The 24,866-nt window shown below is 45.3% G+C and overlaps 2 protein-coding genes across 2 annotated transcripts; one reads left to right on the forward strand and one right to left on the reverse strand.

Moving 5' to 3' along the window:
- Positions 1 to 7,058: 7,058 nt before the first annotated feature.
- LOC311316372 (intelectin-like) lies at positions 7,059 to 10,678 on the reverse strand (the record flags this gene model as incomplete). The annotated part of the gene is made up of 6 exons (XM_084447213.1): positions 7,059 to 7,211; positions 7,483 to 7,586; positions 8,030 to 8,147; positions 9,546 to 9,704; positions 9,905 to 10,152; positions 10,591 to 10,678. 6 exons carry the CDS (start codon positions 10,676 to 10,678, stop codon positions 7,059 to 7,061), a joined length of 870 nt encoding a protein of 289 aa, XP_084303339.1.
- A 4,551-nt stretch (positions 10,679 to 15,229) lies between these two features.
- ptgs2a (prostaglandin-endoperoxide synthase 2a) lies at positions 15,230 to 24,594 on the forward strand (the record flags this gene model as incomplete). The annotated part of the gene is made up of 10 exons (XM_084447214.1): positions 15,230 to 15,449; positions 20,528 to 20,644; positions 20,760 to 20,903; positions 21,085 to 21,228; positions 21,761 to 21,942; positions 22,186 to 22,269; positions 22,460 to 22,706; positions 22,910 to 23,196; positions 23,389 to 23,536; positions 24,182 to 24,594. 10 exons carry the CDS (start codon positions 15,230 to 15,232, stop codon positions 24,592 to 24,594), a joined length of 1,986 nt encoding a protein of 661 aa, XP_084303340.1.
- Positions 24,595 to 24,866: the final 272 nt, after the last annotated feature.

The raw sequence follows: 24,866 nt of genomic DNA on the forward strand, positions 1-24,866 counted from the left end.
TGGCCACCAGCTTGGACTGCTCCTCAACTTTGCCGAGGCGTTCCAGGGTTTCGCCGGCGGCAGAGCCGAACAGCCCGGACCGGTAGATGGGAGCGTTCAGCAGAGCCGTGCGAGCTGTGTCGTTCACAGAGGAGACGCCCAGCCACAGCAGGCGATGGTGCACCACAGCGTTAGCCATGACGCGGCCAGTGCAGATCGCGGCAACCTGGCAGAGCTGCATGGCCGCTCCAGCCGCAGCTTGGAGGTCGGGAACCCGTTCGGGCGATGGTGAGGCGCCGCTGCTCAACTCCGATGCCAGGGTAGTGACCAGGATGGAGATGGAGGAAACGGCGGCCGTGGCCTGGGCAGCGAGGACATACATGCGGTCGGAGAGGGTAGCCGCCTGTCGGTCTCGCGCCCCGGGAAGCTGAGGCTTCTTGGTATTGCTCCACGCAGCCGCACCAGGAGCGAAGTGGGCGGCAAAGGAGGGCTCGAGCGCCGGGATGCCACCGGAGATGTCGCGTTCATAGCCGGACACACGCGTGGCGTCAGTCCAGGCGCGAACCGGGGCCTTAGCCTGCTCGAGAGGCGCCACCCAGGTACTCTCGACAAACTTGTCGATATGTTCCATGACAGGGAGGGGCCGCTTGATTCTCCGCGTCGAGAGCTCGAAGCAAGAAATGCCCCAGAGGTTGGTGCAACTCGCCTCAGGCTCTGACGGGAGGGGGATTCCGATGGAGACCGCCGCGCGCTCAAGTATACCGGGGAACACCCTCCGGAATACGAGCGGCTTGGCCCCACCGGAATCCCGGGTCTCATCGTCTGGGGGGCCGCCCTCGCCACCGGCGGGGGGCTCGGAACCAGACACAGATGAGCCCATGCGTGGGGAGGGGCCCTGAGAGGCGGGCAACTCCCCACTGTCCTACGAGTCACTACTATCCCCAGAGTCGTCGTCGGAAGGCTCGGACTCGCAGGAGGGGAGAGGACAGGGGACGGTACTCCGTGCCCTCCAGAAGTCCAGGCGGGCACGCCTGAATTCAGAGGGCAGCAGCGCGCACTGGGAGCACGGCGGGTTGGGAGAGACTCCCTCTTCAGCGTGGCTCTTACCCAGGCACGCCACACACCGGTCGTGGCGGTCGTCCGGGTCCAAGGCACCGCAACTCCCCACTGTCCTCCGAGTCACTACTATCCCCAGAGTCGTCGTCGGAAGGCTCGGACTCGCAGGAGGGGAGAGGACAGGGGACGGTACTCCGTGCGCGCCAGAAGTCCAGGCGGGCACGCCTGAATTCAGAGGGCAGCAGCGCGCACTGGGAGCACGGCGGGTTGGGAGAGACTCCCTCGTCAGCGTGGCTCTTACCCAGGCACGCCACACACCGGTCGTGGCGGTCGTCCGGGTCCAAGGCACCACAGCCGCAGTCCTCGACCCGCGGGGCATCTTCCAGAAGAGGAGGGGCGGGGCCGTCCATAGGGGATCCAGCAGCGCCGGAGTCCCTCAGAGGTAGGTCGCCGCCGTTCTTCTCGCTCTTCTTCGTTTTCTTCATAATTCTTCAGGTGCTTGATAGCTCGTCTGAAAATGGGAGAGGAGATTGCTGGGGTTGAGCCACCTTTATAGTAGGTGGGGGGTCTGTGATTGGTTAGGACAATAAGAGTACATGTTTATCTTCAGATTGGTTGTTGGCATGCCAACATGGGTTACCAATAGGAGCGCTAGCGCCCCCCTATGGGGCGTAGCTCCACGATGTAGAACTATGATAAACATGCATTTTCAAGGCAGGAAGCGCCAAGAAGTTTTCTCCAAACGGTCACATTTGAATGGCTTTCAATGAACGTTCCAAATAGTTCGCATAAACGCAACAATGTTCCAAAATACCGTTATTAGGCTACACATAAAATGGCTTAAAGAAGACAGTGTGTACTTGCTGTGGCATCCTTTGGTCATTGATGGCAAACAATCCCCATCTGGGAGCCATCTCCAGTAAGCCTGGGTCCATTGGCGATTTTATAGGGGGGGCAGGGGGGGCAAGTGCCCCCCCTGATTGGACAGCCCAACTCTGCTCAGATTCTTAAATTGCTCATTCTTTTTTTTTTTACTAATTAACACAATTATTAAATACAAAATTGTGGTTTGTACCAGTTTGTGTTAGATCATCATTAATTTTAAAAGTGTATTTATTACTTAAACTAGGCTACCTTTAAAAATATATATATATTCATAATCCACTAATGGCACAACTCGTCCGTCGAAAAAAATGAGATCTGACTGTACTGCTCAGTGCTCAACAAGCTACAACTAGCCAACCTGCTCATAATGGCAAAAAGAGCTATAAAAACAATTTACCACTTCTTCATAAAATAAAATAAAATCTGGCAATGCTAATGAAGAAGCTACCACTCGAAATGACAGCGCAGCAGGTGCAATCGAATGCAGAAGTGCTCCAGAGGCTATCGAAGCTAGCACTAGCACTAGCAACATCACCATCGGCGAGGAAGCTAGCACCAGCAGGCAGTTGCAGTTTGATGTTGTGATGTTGGGTATGGCCTAGTGCTCGGTCATAAAGTCATATTGACATGCTCGTGGTGTCTAGATGAAGTTTGATGCGTTGTACATATTGAATTGTCATACGGATTTCTTATCATACTGTTCACAACTGGTATTCTTTGTAAATAGATGGGACGAGACGGCAGAACAGTTTGTTTGTTTTTCTCACGTCAAAATGTTGCCCCCCCTACTCTCAGAGGGTAAAATCGCCTATGCCTGGGTCTATTGTGATCCTCGTTCAGTTACTGTCGAACTACCTTTTCAGACTGTTAGCTTCTGTTAGCAAACGTTTACAGCGAACACAAAGCTAACGGAAAATAGTTCGCAAATGTTTGCAGACGTTCGCTATGTTCGCTGAATTTGAACGCACCCCTGTTCAGGGCCGGAGGACATTTTCAATGGGAGGACAATGGGTTTTTAAATGGGAGGACAATGGATTTTTATCCTTAGGGAAAACCTCATTTATGAACAAAACTGAGATAATATTAATTATTAATTATTAATAAACATATATTAATATTTAAATTTGAATCCCTCTCTTCTCTCCAAAACTGAGGAGGACAATCCTCCTGTACCTCAATGGACGAGCCTCCTCTGATGTATACATACATGTGTGCACACCCCTATGACACACGGAACGCTCAAGCACTGTTGTAGTCTGATGGCTGCTGGCACAAGGGAACGTCTGAACCGCTCCATATTGCACCTGGGTGGGATGAGCCTGTGGCTGAAGGTGTTCCCCATCTGCCACAGCTCGCCAAAGAGGGGATGGGAAGCAAAGAGGGGATGGGAAGGGTTGTCTAGGATAGACTTCAGTTTGTCCCTCATCCTCCTCTCTGCACAGACTAGGTGTAATGAAATGTATTATGATTCCCTTGCCATGAACAGGTTTTAGTAGTAGGACCGCCCCTTCTTCTCACTTACATACGCGAGCGTGCCCCTGTTCTGGAGCAGACGATATATAATCTGACCAGGGTGAGTCTCAGGTTGCACAAGCGCTAGATAGAATATTATAATTTCACATTAGGAAAGATGATTTCGATCCATGTCCAACATAAAAATGTTCTGTTTCACTTAAACTATGTATATCCTGTCTTTTGGGAAGATTCCAACTATGTACTATGTCTATGAAAGTGTTTAGGGAGTTTATCGAATTGCTGTTATAGCTAGGCTAAGTAATAGTACTGTTCTCCCATGTAGCTAGCCACGTTGCTGTGTGTGTGCTGGACCGTAGCCACGAGGGTCGCTAACGGCTAGACACTGCTGTTCTGCCAACTGAGACGACCTGGCCAGCTTCTTTTTCAACAAGACACAACGCAACACTCACGAGTACTACTGTTACATAGGCTGTCCAGTGATTGCCCCACAACGGAGCCAGCCCTCCTCACCAGCTTGTTCAGCTTGTTTGTCTCCCCCGACTTGATTCTGCCTCCCCAGCAGGTGACGGCAAAGAACAGTGCGCTGACTTCAACAGACTGGTAGAACATCCTTAGTAGCCTGCTACACACCTCGAAGGACCTGAGCCTCCTGAGAACTCCCACGAACTTGTAAGAGTCCACCATCTCAACCTCCTCCCCTTGATGGTGATGGGGTTTGGGCGCCACTTGTTCTTTCATAAGATTAGGTCTTTCTTGGAGACCTAAAAAACAAGACTTTATTCCAAATCAACCCATCAGAATCAGAATGTTTATTGCCATTGTACTTTTACATAGGCCTACATAGGATTTTTTTCCAACACTGTGGTGCTTAGGCTTCAACAATGGACAAGTGCAAGGATAGGACAGGACAGTGCATGACAGGGCTTGTAAAGTGCAGTGATACAACTATAGTGCAAAAAGTAGTAGTCTAATTGGACTACAAAGAGTCAGTGCAAAGTCAGTTTAGTGCAAAGTTGCAGGGGGTGGGGGAGAGAGTCAGAGGAGAGCCATGTTTATAAGGTTGATGGCTGTGGGGAAAAAACTTCCCGTGTCGAAGTTTTAGTCTTTAACAACCTCCTGCCAGAGGGGAGCGGTGTGAAGAGGCCAAGGAAACACTGGAATCTGAACGTTGACTCTGGTTGTCCAAGGAGTTGAAAAAAGGCACCTCCGGTTCGAAACCTTAGAAACCGTTCCTTTAATTTTTCCATTGTACATGGTTCAGGTGTCCTATAGATTTGACTAATAAACCAACTCAAACAGCTTTGAAGAAATGTAACTGTAATGTGTAATGCTCCCTGCCTGAATTCACATGCTCTCCTCCCCTAGCCTAATCCCTGTATGTTCCTGGTGTTTGTGTCTTCAAAAGCCTGATAAAAAGGTAATCATAGTTTTGTCAGTGGTGAGAAAGTCTTCTGATACAAACCAAACAGGTGAGAGCAGCACTCATTCTCACAGTTTCCGTAGTGTAGTGGTTATCACGTTCGCCTCACACGCGAAAGGTCCCCGGTTCGAAACCGGGCGGAAACAGCTTTTTTTTAAGGATATTTTTTTTACATGGCATCCATATGCTTTACATATTACAAATAAGCCGCTATAAACAACTACGGAGAAAAGTACTACTCTTCCCACTTCTGGAGTGATGTGCTCTCCTCCCCTAATCCCTCAATGTTCTTATCGTTTGTGTCTCCATGCTCCCATTCATAGCAGTCCTCTGAGATCTGTGTGTTGTTGACCAGCGTGATCAGCATTTTGAATTGAAGCTTAATGATTGAACTGACGTTAATGATTGTATGTTGTAGAGCGAAAAATTTAAAAATGTGTAAGTGTGGCAGTGCCATGTGGTCTTAGGAGCGAAAGGGGAGCACAAGTATCAGCAGTTTCCGTAGTGTAGTGGTTATCACGTTCGCCTAACACGCGAAAGGTCCCCGGTTCGAAACCGGGCGGAAACATACTTTTAATTTTTCCATTGTACATGGTTCCCGTATCCTGTAAATCTGTACTATAATATTTACGTATATATGATATACTGAATAATATTTGGAGGGCCTATTCATGAGTTAACGGGTGATTAATAATGGGCAACCTTAATCTAAATCTATGGAAGCAAAGACAGTGTCATCATATTGGTACAATAATATGGGTAAGAACGGGTTAAAGTGGGATTTGTTATGTGGGGGTATAGTTTATCAAACTCAGCCTATGATAGATTAAGCCATGATCAGAATACCTAAAGATAATTTAACTAGCTAAAATAATAACTTCTACATTCCTTAAGCATCTGTAAGTTTTCTCCTTTTCACTCCACTCTGTCTCATTTCTGTTTCATTACAGTATGGTGTTTGTACTAGGCCTATTTCACGGTATACCTCGGTGTGAAAAAGTCACGGTTTCAAAATCACGGCCTCAAAAACAAAACTCCTCTCCAGTAGCATTCTTGACAGGGATTTAAAAATAAAGGTTGTGCAAAAGTTTTTCAGATCAAAATAGCAATCTGACTTCAAATGCAAATTGTCTATAAAAAATCCTTCTATGGAATTTTCCACTATGATACTTGTTTTGGTCTAAAAACACCTGGGATGTTGCAGCACTTTCTAAAACATATTACTGTCTCTGGCTCCCCCTGGTGTAGACTTCAATGAATTACATGAGCCTGCATACTATCCTCTCTCACCTCTCAATCAATCAATCAATCAATCAATCAATCAATGAAAGCGTTATTTGTATAGCGAATTTCATACACAGAGGCAACACAATGCGCTTTACAGAGAGCAATGGGAGGATGGGCATAGGTCCCACCCCTACATATTTCAGAGGGAAGCAAAAAAACAGTATCACCCAGGGGCCAGAAAAGTGAGCTGTAAAAATTAATCCCTGACCCCTCTCAACGAGGCAATCGAGCAAGCTCCTGGAGTATGTTTGTCTAACGGCTAAGAACATTTATAAAGCGATAAATTACATTAAATTACATTGATAATTGAACCTCTCCCTAGTAGAGTATACTGGTTCTCCTTGAATCTGCTGACTGGAACAGTGTTTTAGGCTCTATGAACCATAGAGCCTCTCACATCTGGTAACTTGCACTTTTGTCTTGTCATCTGTTTAAACTGTATTCACAATCATGTTATGATATTTTGCTTGTGTAGGTGATTGAATGTATAGTTGATAATGTGTAGAATATTTTTCTGTGAAAAATTGGATTTGGCTTCATATGAGTAAGTGAATGTACACACACAAATAAAATATATCCATTGACTGTTTTCATAATCCAGTAATTCTTTATTAATTTCATCAGTTCAATTTACATTCTGACAAATTTGACCAATACAACCATTTACCAGAGGATAGCCTACTACTATAGAAGAACCAGACATAAGTGTTGCCCCGGCTGCCCCAGTCTCAAGCACCAGGCTCCAGAATGTTTGGCACTGCTTATGAATTAGCGAGGTGGGTGACCTGAACGTTTCACTGGCCTGGCTGATGTACATTGTATGTATTGCTGATGCTATCCTAGACATGTCAACAATCAGCTACTAACTCTTGCTTTTCTCGGTAATCCGCTATAATGTATGTTGATAGATAGCAGTACAGTGTCTGAGACGGTGTCCCTCTTGGCCTATCTGATCTCAACGGTAGAAGAGCAACACAGCTGCTTCAGTGATCTCCTTAGAAGCACTCCACCCTACGTTGGTTCCATAGCCACTGTAGTCAAAAGAAGCGAAGTCTCCACACTGGTTAGGGGCGATCTCAGGGAAGTGTCCACCACCACCGATACAGTACTAGACACAAACACACACACACACACAATAAAAGTTATGGAAGAACAGAATTGGAGGCTGTAATGCTTCGGCCTGAAATTGCACTTTCCAGACGTCGTGCAAAATATATAAAATTAAATTGCTGTTCTTCTTTTTCTTTGTAGTGCTGTATCTTTATGTTGCAAATTGTCTGAAACTCTTTGTCTCTCTTGAGATTGTAATTTTTTCTTTATCTCAACAAGACCAAACTGGTTAAAGAAAGAGCTGAGAAAATAGCTAAATGTTAACTTACATGTTCAGTGTTACACCCTATTGCTTTGACCCCAGAACAGATTGCCATGGCAGCCCGTTCATTGTTAATTGCCCTGAATGTGATGAATCCTGGCTCGAACTCTCCTGTAACAGAGGTCAAACATATTGATGAAGTCTAGCTCGAACTCTCCTGTAACGTAAGTCAAACATGTTGATGAAGTCTAGCTCGAACTCTCCTGTAACGTAAGTCAAACATGTTGATGAAGTCTAGCTCGAACTCTCCTGTAATGTAAGTCAAACATGTTGCAGCTTGTTTCTCAGTCTAGTCATGTTCTATATATTTAATATTCGAAAATATAATTCGAAAGGCTAAACACTGAAGAAGGCAGAGCCGAAACGCGTCTGTTAGGTCTGTCCACCATTATGAATTAAAAGAGCATAAACATAGTTTTGAGTGCGGACCCTTCTTTATTATTGATCTATATATTTAATATAGAATTTAATATACTTTATGTATTGCTGTGTCCTTGTTTCTGTTCAGTTATTCTCTGTGTTACTGTGTTCATATAGTATCAAGTCTTCTATACCTCTCACATATGGTCCATAGAATTGCCTGACGGTTTCTGCATTCCCCCAGTCATACACCACTGGAATCACAGGCCCCTTGTTGGCGCAGGCTCCAATATTGTACCTCACTGGGTAGGCCTGGGAAACAGGAACAAAACATCCCCAATAAGGAACTGGTGGTTGATGCTGACAGGAATGTGTGTGTCACACCATGCCGCGAGAGTGAACTCTCTCTCTTCTGTCCTGATACTCCTAGACCTGTCAGCAGCATTTGATACGGTAGAAAGGCGTCGCTGGCTCTGCACGCTCCCTGTTTGCATCCTACCTGACGGGCCGCTCCTACTAGGTGACATGGAGAGGGTCGATGTCGGAACCACGTAGCCTGACGACGGGGGTTCCACAAGGGTCTGTCCTGGGTCCTCTCCTTTTTTCCATCTACACTACATGTCTGGGTTCTGTTATTCGCTCACATGGCTTCTCCTATCACTGCTATGCCAATGACACCCAACTGGTCCTGTCATTTCCCCCTTCTGACACACAAGTGGAGTCACGAATAGCTGGGTGCTTGGCTGACATCTCGGAGGGGATGACAACACATGACCTCAAGCTCAATCTGGACAAGACGGAGCTGCTGTTCCTCCCGGGGAAGGGCTGCCCACACCGGGACCTGGCCATCACCATTGAAGACACTGGTGACACCGACTCAGACTGCAAGGAATCTGGGTGTGACCCTGGATGACCAATTGTTGTTCTCCGCACATACAGTATCACATCCTTCACATCAGGAGGATTTGCCCTTTCCTCACTGATGAAACGGTGCAGGTGCTCATCCAGGCCCTGGTCATCTCCCGTCTGGACTTCTGCAACTCCCTCCTTGCTGGGGCCCCGGCGTCAGCCATTAAACCCCTTGAACTTGTCCAGAAAGCTGCCGGTGTTTAACCACCCCAAGTTCTCCCACACAACTTCCCTTCTCCGTTCTCTACACTGGCTCCCTGTAGCAGCTCACGTCCAGTTTAAAACTCTGGCACTAGCCTACAGGGCAATGAAAGGAACAGCCCCCTCCTACCTCCAGGCCATGGTCAAACCCTATACCCCTGCCGACCGCTACACTATGCTACCTCGGGGCGACTGGTTGCCCCATCACTCCGAGGCCCCTGTGGTAGATTAACACGGTCACGGCTCTTCTCTGTCCTGGCCCCGCAGTGGTGGAACGAACTGCCCGCTGACGTCAGGACAGTAGAGTCGCTGCCCATCTTTCGTTGCAGGCTCAAAACTCATATTTTCAAGAAGTACTACAACGATCCTCCCTCTTAAGCACCTATTGTATTTTAGATTGCTATTCTTGCACTTTGCCTTCAGCACTAGATTATGCTCGTAGTCACTTGTTTTAGAACGGAGATGCACTTGTGAGTTCTGGCAAGTAGTAGTACATTGGCTTTTCCTACATTAAATGCAATTATTGTTAGTCGCTTTGGAAGCGTCTGCTAAATGACTGCAATGTAATGGAGTGTGTGTGTGTGTGGGTGTGTGTGTTACCCTGAAGAGGTGAAACAGGTTGCCCCCATGCAGGGTGAAGAATCGTCTCTCTGTGTGGTAGCTGAGGATGGAGGCGTAGCTCCAGTTCTCCAGGGGTGTGTTGTTGGGGACGTGCCACACAGATATGTCCTGTGCCTGTATGTCCCAGTACCCAGGATTCTGAGGGAGATGGCATTATTACCTTCTGACCCAGTGTAAGTAACCTTCAATTTAACAAAGAACCAGGCCTATGTGCAGTATGAGGGTTATCATAGCCTCACACAAAAGTGAAATAATATAATTATCAGAATAGTATCCACTATAGTATCCATATTATATTTTGAAGTGCCCTCCTCTCATAAGACATAAGTCATTTGTACCTTATAATCATCAGAGGTGGCGCCCTCTGGTGTTCCAAACGTTGCCCTGTTGACCCAGTTTTGGTCTCCGTCCGGCCGGTTGGGGTTGCTGCCCTGCGTGCTGGACCAGCGGTCGCCCCCCGTGCACTTCCCGTACATGTTGTTCTCGTGCACGCTGGCGACGAGCGTCCAGCCGCCACCAGCTGTGGTCATGTCACAAAACGTCTGGTAAACCACCCCGTTGGCAGTGGTCAGGTAGTACAGGCCGTCTGAGGAACACACACACACACACACACACATTTTAATATATGTATTTGTGTTCACATTTGACAAGAACACTAATCACAATAATAGATGCACAAGCTTTGGGATTCTCAACGACATATTTTTTCAGTCTCAATGTACAGATACAGCCTCTTCTTCATATACAGTATGATGGCTGCCAATTATTGCAGGCGTTGAACAGACTTTTGCCAACGCCTTATCTTTTGGCTTGGGCATTACTGCCATCTTCTGCATCTGCAAGCCCCTCACAACTAGTTTGTGGACATTACCTAAACTTCCAGATAAATAAATAAAAAACACCAGCACTACACACACAAACACACAGACAGGCAGGCAGATAGTCATACTTGTGTCTTTGAAATATCAATATTCAGTATTCAGATGCACATAATTTGCTAAATATTACTTAATCAGCCTCTTACCTTGATATTGGTTGTATGCATATCTTAGTTCCTTACAGCTTCTGGCAACAAACCCAGACCTGTCCCTCTGTGTCTGTAGATCGACCATCATCAGTGGACCTGCAGTCTTCACCCCCTTCACCAATTTGACTGAAAACAAAGAGATTTCATTTCATTTTTCATTTCAAACCTTTATTTATACTTGTGAAGCACTGAGGTTTCCCTCATTTACAGTGATGATGAGTTTACACAGATACACAAATATCAACAAAACAAATGCAATACACAATAATAATAATAATAATAATAATAATAAACTGTTACAGGTTGAAGTACATAGGTCTAGAGCCATGGATTTAATCTCTGTGACTGGAGGAAGGACCTCAAGCTTTAGAGTCTGTTGTAAGGTATTCCAAGCATCATGAACAAAAGCAGCACTTGAGGAACCCTGAAAACAAGCCGATCATTTGATTGTTTATCGCTTCTTTTTTTAAAATATTTAAATATATATTAAATATTATATATTTGATCGATATTTCTGAACAGTATCCGCAATACACTAGACAACTGTATCATATACAAGCATATTAGTGTACATGAAAGCCAGTTAGTGTAGAGACAATATCATTAATATAGATGGCGAAAAGGACAGGACCCTTTGTGAGATAGGAAACAACAGAAGTCAGTACACTACAGTATGTGTTTGTTTGACTGTGTGTGTGTGTGTGTGTGTGTGTGTGTGTGTGTGTGCCTTTATGACAATGGAAACACTGGAATACCATTTTGAGGCAGCAAAGTGGCATTCCTGATGGCAACCTGGCATGACACAGGTGGTATCATCAGTAGAGGGATTGCCAGGAAGAGTGTTGAGTAGATCATGTCTGGGGGCGACCGAGAAAGACCCACATCGGCAAACAACCTACATAAACTGTACCTGCTGAACAATCATTACACTACCGACACCACACTTTCACCAAGTAATGTTAGACAGTCAGTCTACATGTCCATTGCATGTTTCTTTCATTATCAGAGATGAATGTAGGCTACTAATAAACATCCTTACCTGCTCCTGTGAAGACTGCAGTGGGAGCTCAGTCCTTTCTCTCTATTTATACTCAGAGCTGCAGGACCTTCACATAAACAAGCTTCAATCTGCTGTTTCCGGGAAAGATAACATTCAACATAGCTGTAGACAGTAGGTGTGGTGCTTATAGATATCAATAAATGTCTGTGTGATTGCAGTTAGGGGAATAAAAGTAATTTTAGCCAGATGGGGTTCGGCAACACAACGCCCACTAGAGGATTTCTTAGCCTATGTTCCTTTGGCCATGCTGTTTCCTCAAAAGATAACATTCAACATAGTTGTAGACAGTAGGCGTGGTGCTTATAGATATCAATAAATGTTTGGGTGATTACAGTTAGTGGAATAAAAGTAATTTTAGCCAGATGGGGTTCGGCAACACAACTCCCACTAGAGGATATCTGACTATGTTCCTTTGGCCATGTGAATTAGGTTAAGTAGGTACTGTAGGTAGGTAGGTACAGTGGGTACTTTATTAATCCCTGGGAGGAGGTTGCAGGTTATAAAAGGAATTACATCCACCTGATATCAGACAGAAATGTCAACTTGTTACACTCCGTTGAGATCTTCAAGAACCAACTTCGGTGGAGTCAGCTGATTAGATGTTTGAGCTGATTAGATGTCTGGAGTGGACCCAGGATATCTATTGTTTCACAATGTAGTTGTTAAAGTCAGATTATGTTAGGGTTGGGTGCATACGCGCAGTTTGACTTTTTGATCAGGGGGGGCAGTCAGTCCCAGCCCCCCCCCCCCCCCCCCCCGGATTAGGGTTGGGTGACCCAACCCTGACATAATCTGACTTTAACAACTACATTGTGAAACATGGGGCAACACTTATGTCTGGTTCTTCTATAGTAGTAGGCTATCCTCTGGTAAATGGTTGTATTGGTCAAATTTGTCAGAATGTAAATTGAACTGATGAAATTAATAAAGAATTACTGGATTATGAAAACAGTCAATGGATATATTTTATTTGTGTGTGTACATTCACTTACTCATATGAAGCCAAATCCAATTTTTCACAGAAAAATATTCTACACATTATCAACTATACATTCAATCACCTACACAAGCAAAATATCATAACATGATTGTGAATACAGTTTAAACAGATGACAAGACAAAAGTGCAAGTTACCAGATGTGAGAGGCTCTATGGTTCATAGAGCCTAAAACACTGTTCCAGTCAGCAGATTCAAGGAGAACCAGTATACTCTACTAGGGAGAGGTTCAATTATCAATGTAATTTAATGTAATTTATCGCTTTATAAATGTTCTTAGCCGTTAGACAAACATACTCCAGGAGCTTGCTCGATTGCCTCGTTGAGAGGGGTCAGGGATTAATTTTTACAGCTCACTTTTCTGGCCCCTGGGTGATACTGTTTTTTTGCTTCCCTCTGAAATATGTAGGGGTGGGACCTATGCCCATCCTCCCATTGCTCTCTGTAAAGCGCATTGTGTTGCCTCTGTGTATGAAATTCGCTATACAAATAACGCTTTCATTGATTGATTGATTGATTGATTGATTGATTGAGAGGTGAGAGAGGATAGTATGCAGGCTCATGTAATTCATTTAAGTCTACACCAGGGGGAGCCAGAGACAGTAATATGTTTTAGAAAGTGCTGCAACATCCCAGGTGTTTTTAGACCAAAACAAGTATCATAGTGGAAAATTCCATAGAAGGATTTTTTATAGACAATTTGCATTTGAAGTCAGATTGCTATTTTGATCTGAAAAACTTTTGCACAACCTTTATTTTTAAATCCCTGTCAAGAATGCTACTGGAGAGGAGTTTTGTTTTTGAGGCCGTGATTTTGAAACCGTGACTTTTTCACACCGAGGTATACCGTGAAATAGGCCTAGTACAAACACCATACTGTAATGAAACAGAAATGAGACAGAGTGGAGTGAAAAGGAGAAAACTTACAGATGCTTAAGGAATGTAGAAGTTATTATTTTAGCTAGTTAAATTAGCTTTAGGTATTCTGATCATGGCTTAATCTATCATAGGCTGAGTTTGATAAACTATACCCCCACATAACAAATCCCACTTTAACCCGTTCTTACCCATATTATTGTACCAATATGATGACACTGTCTTTGCTTCCATAGATTTAGATTAAGGTTGCCCATTATTAATCACCCGTTAACTCATGAATAGGCCCTCCAAATATTATCCAGTATATCATATATACGTAAATATTATAGTAAAGATTTACAGGATACGGGAACCATGTACAATGGAAAAATTAAAAGTATGTTTCCGCCCGGTTTCGAACCGGGGACCTTTCGCGTGTTAGGCGAACGTGATAACCACTACACTACGGAAACTGCTGATAATTGTGCTCCCCTTTCGCTGCTAAAACCACATGGCACTGCCACACTTACACATTTTTAAAAATTTCGCTCTACGACATACAATCATTAACGTCAGTTCAATCATTAAGCTTCAATTCAAAATGCTGATCACGCTGGTCAACAACACACAGATCTCAGAGGACTGATATGAATGGGAGCATGGAGACACAAACGATAAGAACATTGAGGGATTAGGGGAGGAGAAAACATCACTCCAGAAGTGGGAAGAGTAGTACTTTTCTCCGTAGTTGTTTAAAGCGGCTTATTTGTAATATGTAAAGCATATGGGTGCCATGTAAAAAAAAATATCCTTAAAAAAAAGCTGTTTCCGCCCGGTTTCGAACCGGGGACCTTTCGCGTGTGAGGCGAACGTGATAACCACTACACTACGGAAACTGTGAGAATGAGTACTGCTCTCACCTGTTTGGTTTGTATCAGAAGACTTTCTCACCACTGACAAAACTATGATTACCTTTTTATCAGGCTTTTGAAGACACAAACACCAGGAACATACAGGGATTAGGCTAGGGGAGGAGAGCATGTGAATTCAGGCAGGGAGCATTAGACACATTACAGTTACATTTCTTCAAAGCTGTTTGAGTTGGTTTATTAGTCAAATCTATAGGACACCTGAACCATGTACAATGGAAAAATTAAAGGAACGGTTTCTAAGGTTTCGAACCGGAGGTGCCTTTTTTCAACTCCTTGGACAACCAGAGTCAACGTTCAGATTCCAGTGTTTCCTTGGCCTCTTCACACCGCTCCCCTCTGGCAGGAGGTTGTTAAAGACTAAAACTTCGACACAGGAACAGTTTTTTCCCCACAGCCATCAACCTTATAAACATGGCTCTCCTCTGACTCTCTCCCCCACCCCCTGCAACTTTGCACTAAACTGACTTTGCACTGACTCTTTGTAGTCCAATTAGACTACTACTTTTTGCACTATAGTTGTATCACTGCACTTTACAAGCCCTGTCATGCACTGTCCTGTCCTATCCTTGCACTTGTCCATTGTTGAAGCCTAAGCACCACAGTGTCGGAAAAAAATCCTCTGTAGGCCTATGTAAAAGTACAATGGCAATAAACATTCTGATTCTGATGGGTTGATTTGGTGATCCATTTGGAATAAAGTCTTGTTTTTTAGGTCTCCAAGAAAGACCTAATCTTATGAAAGAACAAGTGGCGCCCAAACCCCATCACCATCAAGGGGAGGAGGTTGAGATGGTGGACTCTTACAAGTTCGCTGGAGTTCTCAGGAGGCTCAGGTCCTTCGAGGTGTGTAGCAGGCTACTAAGGATGTTCTACCCGTCTGTTGAAGTCAGCGCACTGTTCTTTGCCGTCACCTGCTGGGGAGGCAGAATCAAGTCGGGGGAGACAAACAAGCTGAACAAGCTGGTGAGGAGGGCTGGCTCCGTTGTGGGGCAATCACTGGACAGCCTATGTAACAGTAGTACTCGTGAGTGTTGCGTTGTGTCTTGTTGAAAAAGAAGCTGGCCAGGTCGTCTCAGTTGGCAGAACAGCAGTGTCTAGCCGTTAGCGACCCTCGTGGCTACGGTCCAGCACACACACAGCAACGTGGCTAGCTACATGGGAGAACAGTACTATTAGCCTAGCTATAACAGCAATTCGATAAACTCCCTAAACACTTTCATAGACATAGTACATAGTTGGAATCTTCCCAAAAGACAGGATATACATAGTTTAAGTGAAACAGAACATTTTTATGTTGGACATGGATCGAAATCATCTTTCCTAATGTGAAATTATAATATTCTATCTAGCGCTTGTGCAACCTGCGACTCACCCTGGTCAGATTATATATCGTCTGCTCCAGAACAGGGGCACGCTCGCGTATGTAAGTGAGAAGAAGGGGCGGTCCTACTACTAAAACCTGTTCATGGCAAGGGAATCATAATACATTTCATTACACCTAGTCTGTGCAGAGAGGAGGATGAGGGACAAACTGAAGTCTATCCTAGACAACCCTTCCCATCCCCTCTTTGCTTCCCATCCCCTCTTTGGCGAGCTGTGGCAGATGGGGAACACCTTCAGCCACAGGCTCATCCCACCCAGGTGCAATATGGAGCGGTTCAGACGTTCCCTTGTGCCAGCAGCCATCAGACTACAACAGTGCTTGAGCGTTCCGTGTGTCATAGGGGTGTGCACAGGCGCGCAGATTGGCTGGGGCAAGGGGGGGCACTGCCCCCCCTGGTGGCCAGATGCGCAAACTGTCTGCAACGCGTCCAAAACATGTATTCTAGAGACTGGGTTGCGACCGGATCAGAGAAATGCACTGAACGGCTCCTGCTTGCGTGAGAATTGATTGTGCTGATTCCTCATCCAGTTATGGGTGGATGGAAAACTTTCAACTGAATGTTCATATTGTTCTGATAATTTCGGCTATAGCAACATAAGAGTGGCAGCTTTGACAGCAACCCAAACATGAGCTAATCCCATAGCTGTAGGCCTACCATTGCTAGCCATGAATGAACTGTTGGATACTGCACATCTGTGCAACGTATCCATTGTCCAGTTGTCAAATTGATTATGCACGCACTATTATTCTTTTGGTGATTATGCATTTGATTCACACGGTCAAGGAGAAGGTCGAGGTCGGAGTCAAATCTAGCTAGCTACCCCCCGAAGAAACCTAAAGATGCCAATTTGGGGATGTGTGATCAGCAGGTTTCTGTCATGATCACCGCATCGATGCCTTTTGTCTGGAGGTAGAGGCTTTTAAAGATGCCGGAGGAAATCTGTGATTTCAGGATGTGGCACTTAATTGGCGCAATCATATTGCTCACTCTGCCCATATCAAATGCTCATCTGCCCATATCAAATGCTCATCTGCCCATATCAAATGCTCACTCTGCCCATATCAAATGCTCATGTGGAGAGAGCATTTTCCCAAGTGACGCAAGATGATGGCAGAAATCGCACGGGATTACCGCTGCTTTCTGCTCGCATGGATGTGCGCTCGGTCTAACACGGAGCGGTTTGACGGCTGTTCCACCCTCCCCGACAGTTGTTGGGGAGCTTTCACTCAACCATCTATTAATACTTGCTAATTAGCAAGTTCACCACATGTACATCGTTTTACATTGACGAGTTACGTTAGAAGTTGGAATGGACTCCTGGCCTGTTCGGCGTGACGGTAAGACATTTTTACTTAATACTATACAGCAGGTGTTTCTGGATGTCGCATCATTGAGTGATTCATTACTTGTGTCTCTGTCTGCTTGCCTGCCTGAGTCACACTCCTGACTCGGTTATTGTAGGCGAGCAGGCAGGCTATTCATGGGTGGTTATACAGGTGGTTATATAGGCCCACCATTGGAAGTTGTGTAGCCTAGTCCACTTGTCACATTCTGCGGTTTCTTGTCACCACTAAAGCTTGTTATCTAGCTTGTCATCTTGAGTTGCTCTCTTGTCTATGACCGCAGCACCGCCGTTCCTCTGTTCATGATATAGCCATGCTTCTCATGTGTTATTATAATTTGTTGCCTGCATTATCATTTCTTTGACTATTTGATGGGATTACGCAACTTTCTCTCTGTCGTAGGCTGTGCGTACGACATATGTGTAGGCGTGTGTTGCAGTTTACCACGAGTTATTATTTTCGGTATTTCAACTGAAAGGCATTTTTCTTAGCATGCTCTGCTATATATTATATACTATAATATTTGGGCGGTTTTTTATCACATTCGGCGGATTTTGAGGACTCATTGGGCTGGAAAACATCACACCAATCTGGCAACCCTGGTTGGGTGGTAGGTGGAGGTAGGACCAAAAGCAGATGGCAGGCAGGCAGCGTAGGTTCAAAAAAATAAAGTTTTAATCTCAAGAAGGCAAAACAAGCAGGAAAACTGGGAGGAAACACACTAATATTGACAATGAACCGACAGACAACAAAGGAAACAGGAGGGCATATATGTTACGGTCAATGTGAGAAAACGGGGAATGTGAGCTTTTCCCGGTTATTGCGCACGTTCCCCGACCTCGCGGGGAATGTAGGAGAAACGTGCGTTTCTCACATCTCCCGGGTAATGTGCACATTGCCCGACCTCTCCCGGGTAATGTGCACATTGCCCGACCTTGCGGGAGATGTGAGAAATTGGTTAGTATTTCTCACATCTCCCGCAATGTCGGGGATTGTGCACATTAACCGGGAAATGCTTACAATTCCCGACCTTGCGGTAAATCTAGCAAAGTCCAACCGTATGCAAAACCTCTGCGCAGCCGGGTGGTTGCAGAGGGCGCGTGCGCTTAGAACAAGAGGTGCTTGACATTTTGCCCATGGTTTTCGAATACATAGCATCAATTGCATTAATGGAAACATTAAATTGGGTCTAATTATACATGTGTTGAAAGTTAAGATAATTAGCCTACAAGCCGCGAGGCTACGCAACACAAGCAAAACAATCTCACCGTTTCACTCGTCCCACTCCTCTGTTTCACTCGCCCCGCACGGCAGGGACAAGAGAAACAATGCACATCTTCTGTTCTCGGCCGTCTTGAATTGAACTGTTACACCACAGAACGAAACTTACAACTAATAGGTTAGTAAAGGACATGTACAAGTTGTTTGTCATCAAAAAATGTAATCTCCATCTTTATTAATTTCTGTGAAAATCTGATCAAACCAAAAAGTGTTTCATTCGTTCCGGTCCTCCCCTACAGTTAATAACAGTCTGTGGTCTACCTTGAACAGTAATATAGCCTATGCTGCACACAGTGTAAGTAGTATTAGGAGGATAGGACTACACTGGTGATCAAGTTAACAAACGCAAAAGGAACATTGCAACAACAGGAAGGTGGGAACCTCCAAAGGAACCCTACACGTTAGCTAGCCGAAAGACAGACGAAAAGACGAAAAATCTCTCACAGGTGTGCGCCAGTAACGTTAGCCCAACTACCGTGGGTCCCTCTGAGGCGTCACATAAGCCCTCTCCCACGGAGTGGGAACTCACCATTAAATTTTGACCATGATTCATTCATAGGTGGCTCTACAGTACCCATATTACTGTAACTGCAGTGTAGTGGGGGATGCCAAGCAACACAGTGACACCTATTATATAGACTAGTGTCTCAACTTGCATTTAAACGATAATGTAAACCTCAAACCTTCCACACACACGCATAGAACACATATTCCTTGTATGAATACAACCCCAAAAAGGCCTTTCACTGTGGGCCAGGCCAGTTAGCGCGCCAGGCCACCGGGAAAACTCCCGATGGCCAGTCCGCCCCTGGGTCTAGGGTTCAATTTCAAGTTCTTTAAAGTATTTTCATCAGATTCACTTTCCTGCAAATTAACGACTGATAAGGGAGAGGTGAGTGCTATCCAGCGCGCGCTGACGTTGCTTGGTCTGTAGCCTACCATGAAAGCATAGGCTGCAGTTTAGTAGTCCAAATACCTACATGTATTCAATAAACCTACAGTAGGCCTATATGTCTTCTAGTTTCTTACAGACAGGCACTATTTACTAATAGTTTACAGTTAAAAATATTAACTTTGGCTTTAGACTGCCCTACAACAAGTTTGGAATAGCTGCCCTACTCGTCTCCAACGCCTGGGGTCAACGATCTCACCTGCGCCTCATGGCAATTCAGTAATACTTACACCAGCCGCAAGATGGGGCCAGAGTGCCGTGGGTGAAAAAATGAACTACTGGTAAATGCAATGTTATCCAGTTTTTTTCCTCTATGACTAGGCCCTTCCTCCTGGCTCTATACAGGTCCAAAGCAGAAATATGTACATTATTGTGAAATATGTGACTAAGACATGATTAAGGTGATGATGGTGGTGGTGGTGATGATGACAGCACTTTGCAATTAAACGTTATAATCAAGGGTTCGTCATTACTTCTAATGTAATTAACCTCAGGACTATTGAGGGGATACATGAACTGACCGTATAAAAACAGTATTGTGAGAATATGAAGGTTTGTCTACTTGTATATTTTCCTTGTCGTTTCCTCTCCTATTCTCCTCTCCATGGCTATTAGAAAAAATCTGCAAGAAAGCATAAAAAATAAAATAATAATAATAAAATCTCTCATCGCAAAAATCCGCAATAAACAAACACGTAGCCTACAGTCCATTATTGTCAAATACGTGAGTCAAACTATCACAAACGATTCAAATGATGATGATAACAATTCATAGTGAGGGGGCGGCATTCCTACTCCACTCGGCTATATAAATCAGAACGCGCGTGCTGGAGTCATAATCTCAGAGGGAACCGCCTACAGCGCACGCATCCTCGCAAAGAAGTCCGAAAGCCCAACTGGAAATGAAAGAAGTCATCTGCATTATTTTGTTTTTGAATTTAGGGGTTGATTTTTGCAAAGCAGGTATTTATTTCAGTTTTATTGTGAATCATTTTGTTAGTTTAAATCGATATCCCTAAATTCATGAGAAGTGATTTAAATGTAGGTCTAGACCTACTCTATAGGCTACTATTATACTATACTAGACAAATCTAATCTAACCCAAACCTGTGTCCCCCTTCCCCAGTGGACCCCTGCTGTGCTCAGCCATGCCAGAACAAAGGAGTTTGCACCTCCAGAGGATTCAGCGACTATGAATGTGATTGCACCAGAACAGGCTACTACGGACGCAACTGTACCACTCGTAAGTTCACTCAGCTCTGACCAGTTGCCTGATATAGTCATTTTAGACACCAATTCTTGATAATAGATGTTTTTTGAGGTAGAAGTTAATTTCTCGTCTCTATTCCCCCCTCTAGCCGAGCTTTTAACATGGCTGGCGGTGAAGTTGAAGCCCAGCCCCAACACGGTTCACTACCTGCTCACGCACTACAAACCAGTGTGGGACTTCATCAATAGAGTCTCCTTTGTGAGAGACACCATCATGAGCTACGTCTTGACATGTGAGTAAATGTAGGCCCACCTCGCTACACCCCTCCACAGACACAAACACACACACACACACACACACACACACACACACTAAGAGAAGAGTAAGTTAAAGACAATATAAAGCAATTGTTCCCATTTCAAGCCAAGTTGTTGACAGTTGTCTATCTCCTCTCTTCTCTCCTCTGTTTGCAGCCCGATCCCACCTAGTGGACAGCCCACCCACCTACAATACCGCCTATGGCTATAAGAGCTGGGAGGCCTACTCTAACCTGTCCTACTACTCCCGCACCCTGCCCCCCGTGCCCCAGGACTGCCCCACGCCCATGGGCACCGCAGGTGACATATTATCTACTTTTGGAAAATGGGTGGTAATAGTTCTTTTGTTTTCCCGGTTGCCGAACCCTGTGAAAAAAACACTTCTTAGAACCCTTTATGGTTAATGTTATAACCCAAGGAATGTACAGAGGAGAACGCGACAGTTGCTTCACACTCATGTTCCACTTGAGTGGAACTCTGACTCTCCTTTGGAAGCTGTAGTTCCAGAACGTATCTTTCTGTTTATATTGGTCCTAGGAACCCTAGTTTGAAGCATTGACTCTACCTGGAATGAGCAGTATAGACACTGTTATAGACACTATACAACTGTAGATGTATGTTCACTGACTCTGAAGCTCTAGAATGTTCTCTGTCCAATTGTAGAAGCCGTAAATGCTCTAGAATGTTCTCTCACCAACTGCAGAAACTGTCAAGGTTCTAGAATGTTCTCTGTTCTACTGTAGAAGACGGAAAGGCTCTAGAATGTTCTCTCACCAACTGCAGAAGCTCTAGAATGTTCACTGACCCTCTGTGTTCTGCCCCACCCCCACAGGAAGGAAAGTTCTTCCAGATGCCAGAGAGGTGGTGGAGAGAGTTCTCCTAAGGAGAAAGTTCATTCCAGACCCCCAGGGCTCCAACCTGATGTTCGCCTTCTTTGCACAACACTTCACTCACCAATTCTTCAAGACAGACTTCAAGAAAGGGCCGGCTTTCACCAAGGCGCTGGGACACGGGGTACGTACTACTAAAGCTGATAAACATTTGTTTATAACATTTGTTTATTTATTTGTTTATTTAGCACATTTGTCTGCGACGCAGAATATCAGGACAAATAGCGTACAGAACAGCTATCATATTAGTTTACAATGCCACTAGAACACTTTTGATAAGAAGAGCAGGTTATTATGTCTCAAATGTATGGTTTGTATCAATCGATTATGTAAATAGTAATAATAATAATTTGTTTGTGTGTTCTAGGTGGATCTACACCACATCTATGGCGACACTCTGGAGAGGCAGCATAAACTAAGGCTGTTCAAAGACGGAAAGCTGAAGTATCAGGTAAGCTGCTACACTAATACCTACATACCTATCATACACACACTCCCCGTACATACTGTACATACTGTACTAATCAGGTCACACACCACACACACACACACACACACACACACACACACATACTCTGAGTAATTATGTAGCCTGCCTGTTTAGGATCACACCCTCAGTAGTTACCTGTGTGTGTTTCCAGGTGATTAAAGGGGAGGTGTACCCCCCCACTGTGCACGAGGTGGGCGTGGAGATGCACTACCCGCCCCACGTTCCCGAGGAGCATCGCTTCGCCGTGGGCCACGAAGCCTTCGGATTGGTCCCCGGGCTGATGATGTACGCCACGCTTTGGCTGAGGGAACACAACCGCGTGTGTGACATCATGAGGGAAGAGCACCCCGACTGGGATGACGAGAGAATCTTCCAGACCTCCCGGCTCATCCTGACTGGTGAGTCACTGTTCTGCCTTGAACCTGACGGGTCCAAATTGTAACGATGATGTAATATCATCATCAACGTGTGGTTATGTTGACCTGATGCCTTATTTCACAGTCAGTGGTTCTCATACTCTGCCCTGTCTCTCCTTGCCTCCTTCCCTATCTCCCTACCTATTCGCCTCCCCTCCTCTCCTCTCCTCCCTCCCTCCCTCCAGGCGCGACCATTAAGATCGTGATTGAGGACTACGTGCAGCACCTGAGCGGGTACAACTTCCAGCTCAGGTTCGACCCGGAGCTTCTCTTCAAGCAACGCTTCCAGTACCAGAACCGCATAACCGCGGAGTTCAACACTCTGTATCACTGGCACCCTCTGATGCCCGTGGACTTCACCATCCAGGACAGCAGCTACTCTTACCAGCAGTTTGTCTTCAACACCACCCTGGTCCCCCATCACGGCATCAGCAACCTGGTGGAGGCCTTCAACAACCAAGTGGCAGGAAGGGTACGTTGCTGGGGCAGGCTGGGTACTGTAGTTCTTTACGGCAGGACAGGCTGGATACATACAAAAATTGGCAGCGCTGTAAATGTATGGTTATAGAGAGGGAGAAATAGATAAAGCCAGTAATGGCTCTGATGAAGATGGACAGACTGTAATGTTAGATTGATTGTGATTTTGATTTTGATTGGTCTCCAGGTGTCAGGAGGGCGTAACCTTCCCCCGGCGCTTGCGGGTGTGTCCGCCAAGGCTCTAGAACACAGCAGAGAGATGCGGTACCAGTCACTCAACGCCTACAGACGCCGCTTCAACATGAGACCCTACACCTCCTTCACTGACCTCACAGGTGAGATGCTACACCGCTAGAGAGCTAACGCTAACGAGCTACACCGCTAGAGAGCTAACGCTAATGAGCTCTCTAGCAGGATAACTAACAAACTTAACCAACTTCTAAGTACACCACTATGTAACTATGTACACCACTAGTTAACTACAGTAACTAGCTCTCTGTAACTATACTTCCTATTCTATAACTAACTAGCTAGGTGAAAAACCAGACTACAGTATATACCACCAGCTAGTTAAGAGGACTGTCACACTTTTCCAGGAAGAGTCTGTGAGTAGGACGAAGGTTGTTTAGATTAACAGCTTCTTGTTTGCAACCCACAGTGGCAAACTCTTTAAGAGACAGACACTGAGTGTATGTCCTGACTGGCGGACTTTATCCATTGAGGATTGCTCTGTGTCTTTTCGCTGTGTGTTAGTGGTGACAGTACAGCTAGCTGCTGATCTGTGTTTGTGTGTGTATCCTGCATTTTAACTGGGTGTGCGAGTATGTTATTTTATTACTCACTGTGTGTATTGCTATCCTAAGTGTGTGTGTGTATTGTTATCCTAAGCTGTCTGCTGAGCTAGAGCAGCTGTATAGAGATGTGTGTGTGAGAGAGTATGTTGCGCTCTAACCCTGTGTGTTATCTTATCATCCTCCCAGGTGAGACAGAGTTGGCCGCCGAGCTGGAAGAACTGTACGGAGAGGTGGAGGGGGTGGAGCTATACCCTGGCCTGCTGGTGGAGAAGCCCCGCCCAGGGGCGGTGTTTGGGGAGACCATAGTGGAGATGGGCGCACCCTTCTCCCTGAAAGGCTTGATGGGAAACCCCATCTGCTCCCCGGAGTACTGGATGCCCAGCACCTTCGGTGGCCATGTTGGATTTGACATTGTGAAGTCTGCCTCCCTGGAGAAGCTGGTGTGTGGGAATATCAGGGGTCCTTGCCCCCGAGGGGTGTCCTTCCAGGTGCCTAAGATCTTCGAGCAGAGTGAGGTGTCTGCCCTGAATGCAAGCAAGACCCCAGAGGAGCACGTCAGCTCAGTGGTGGTGTTGAAGGAACACTCTTCAGAACTCTAATGAACATTGATAACCAGTGATAACCAGTGGTGGTAACTGGAGATAACTTACAATCACCAGCATTAAGTAGCTATAGGGACAGGGACAACTGCTGCTAACTAGCAGTTAACGCTAGCTAACAATCTATCATGATCTATTGATAAGTAATAATAATAATACATTTGAAGTAAAGTAATAATAGCCATAATTTAAGTTTGGCTCCATGAAATGCTTTTACTTTACCGGTGTTGCAGTGTTGTTTTGTAATGTTGGTTAGATTATGTGTTTTAAGA

The sequence above is a fragment of the Borostomias antarcticus genome (assembly GCF_949987555.1).
Source record: "Borostomias antarcticus genome assembly, chromosome: 12".
Lineage (NCBI taxonomy): Eukaryota > Metazoa > Chordata > Actinopteri > Stomiiformes > Stomiidae > Borostomias > Borostomias antarcticus.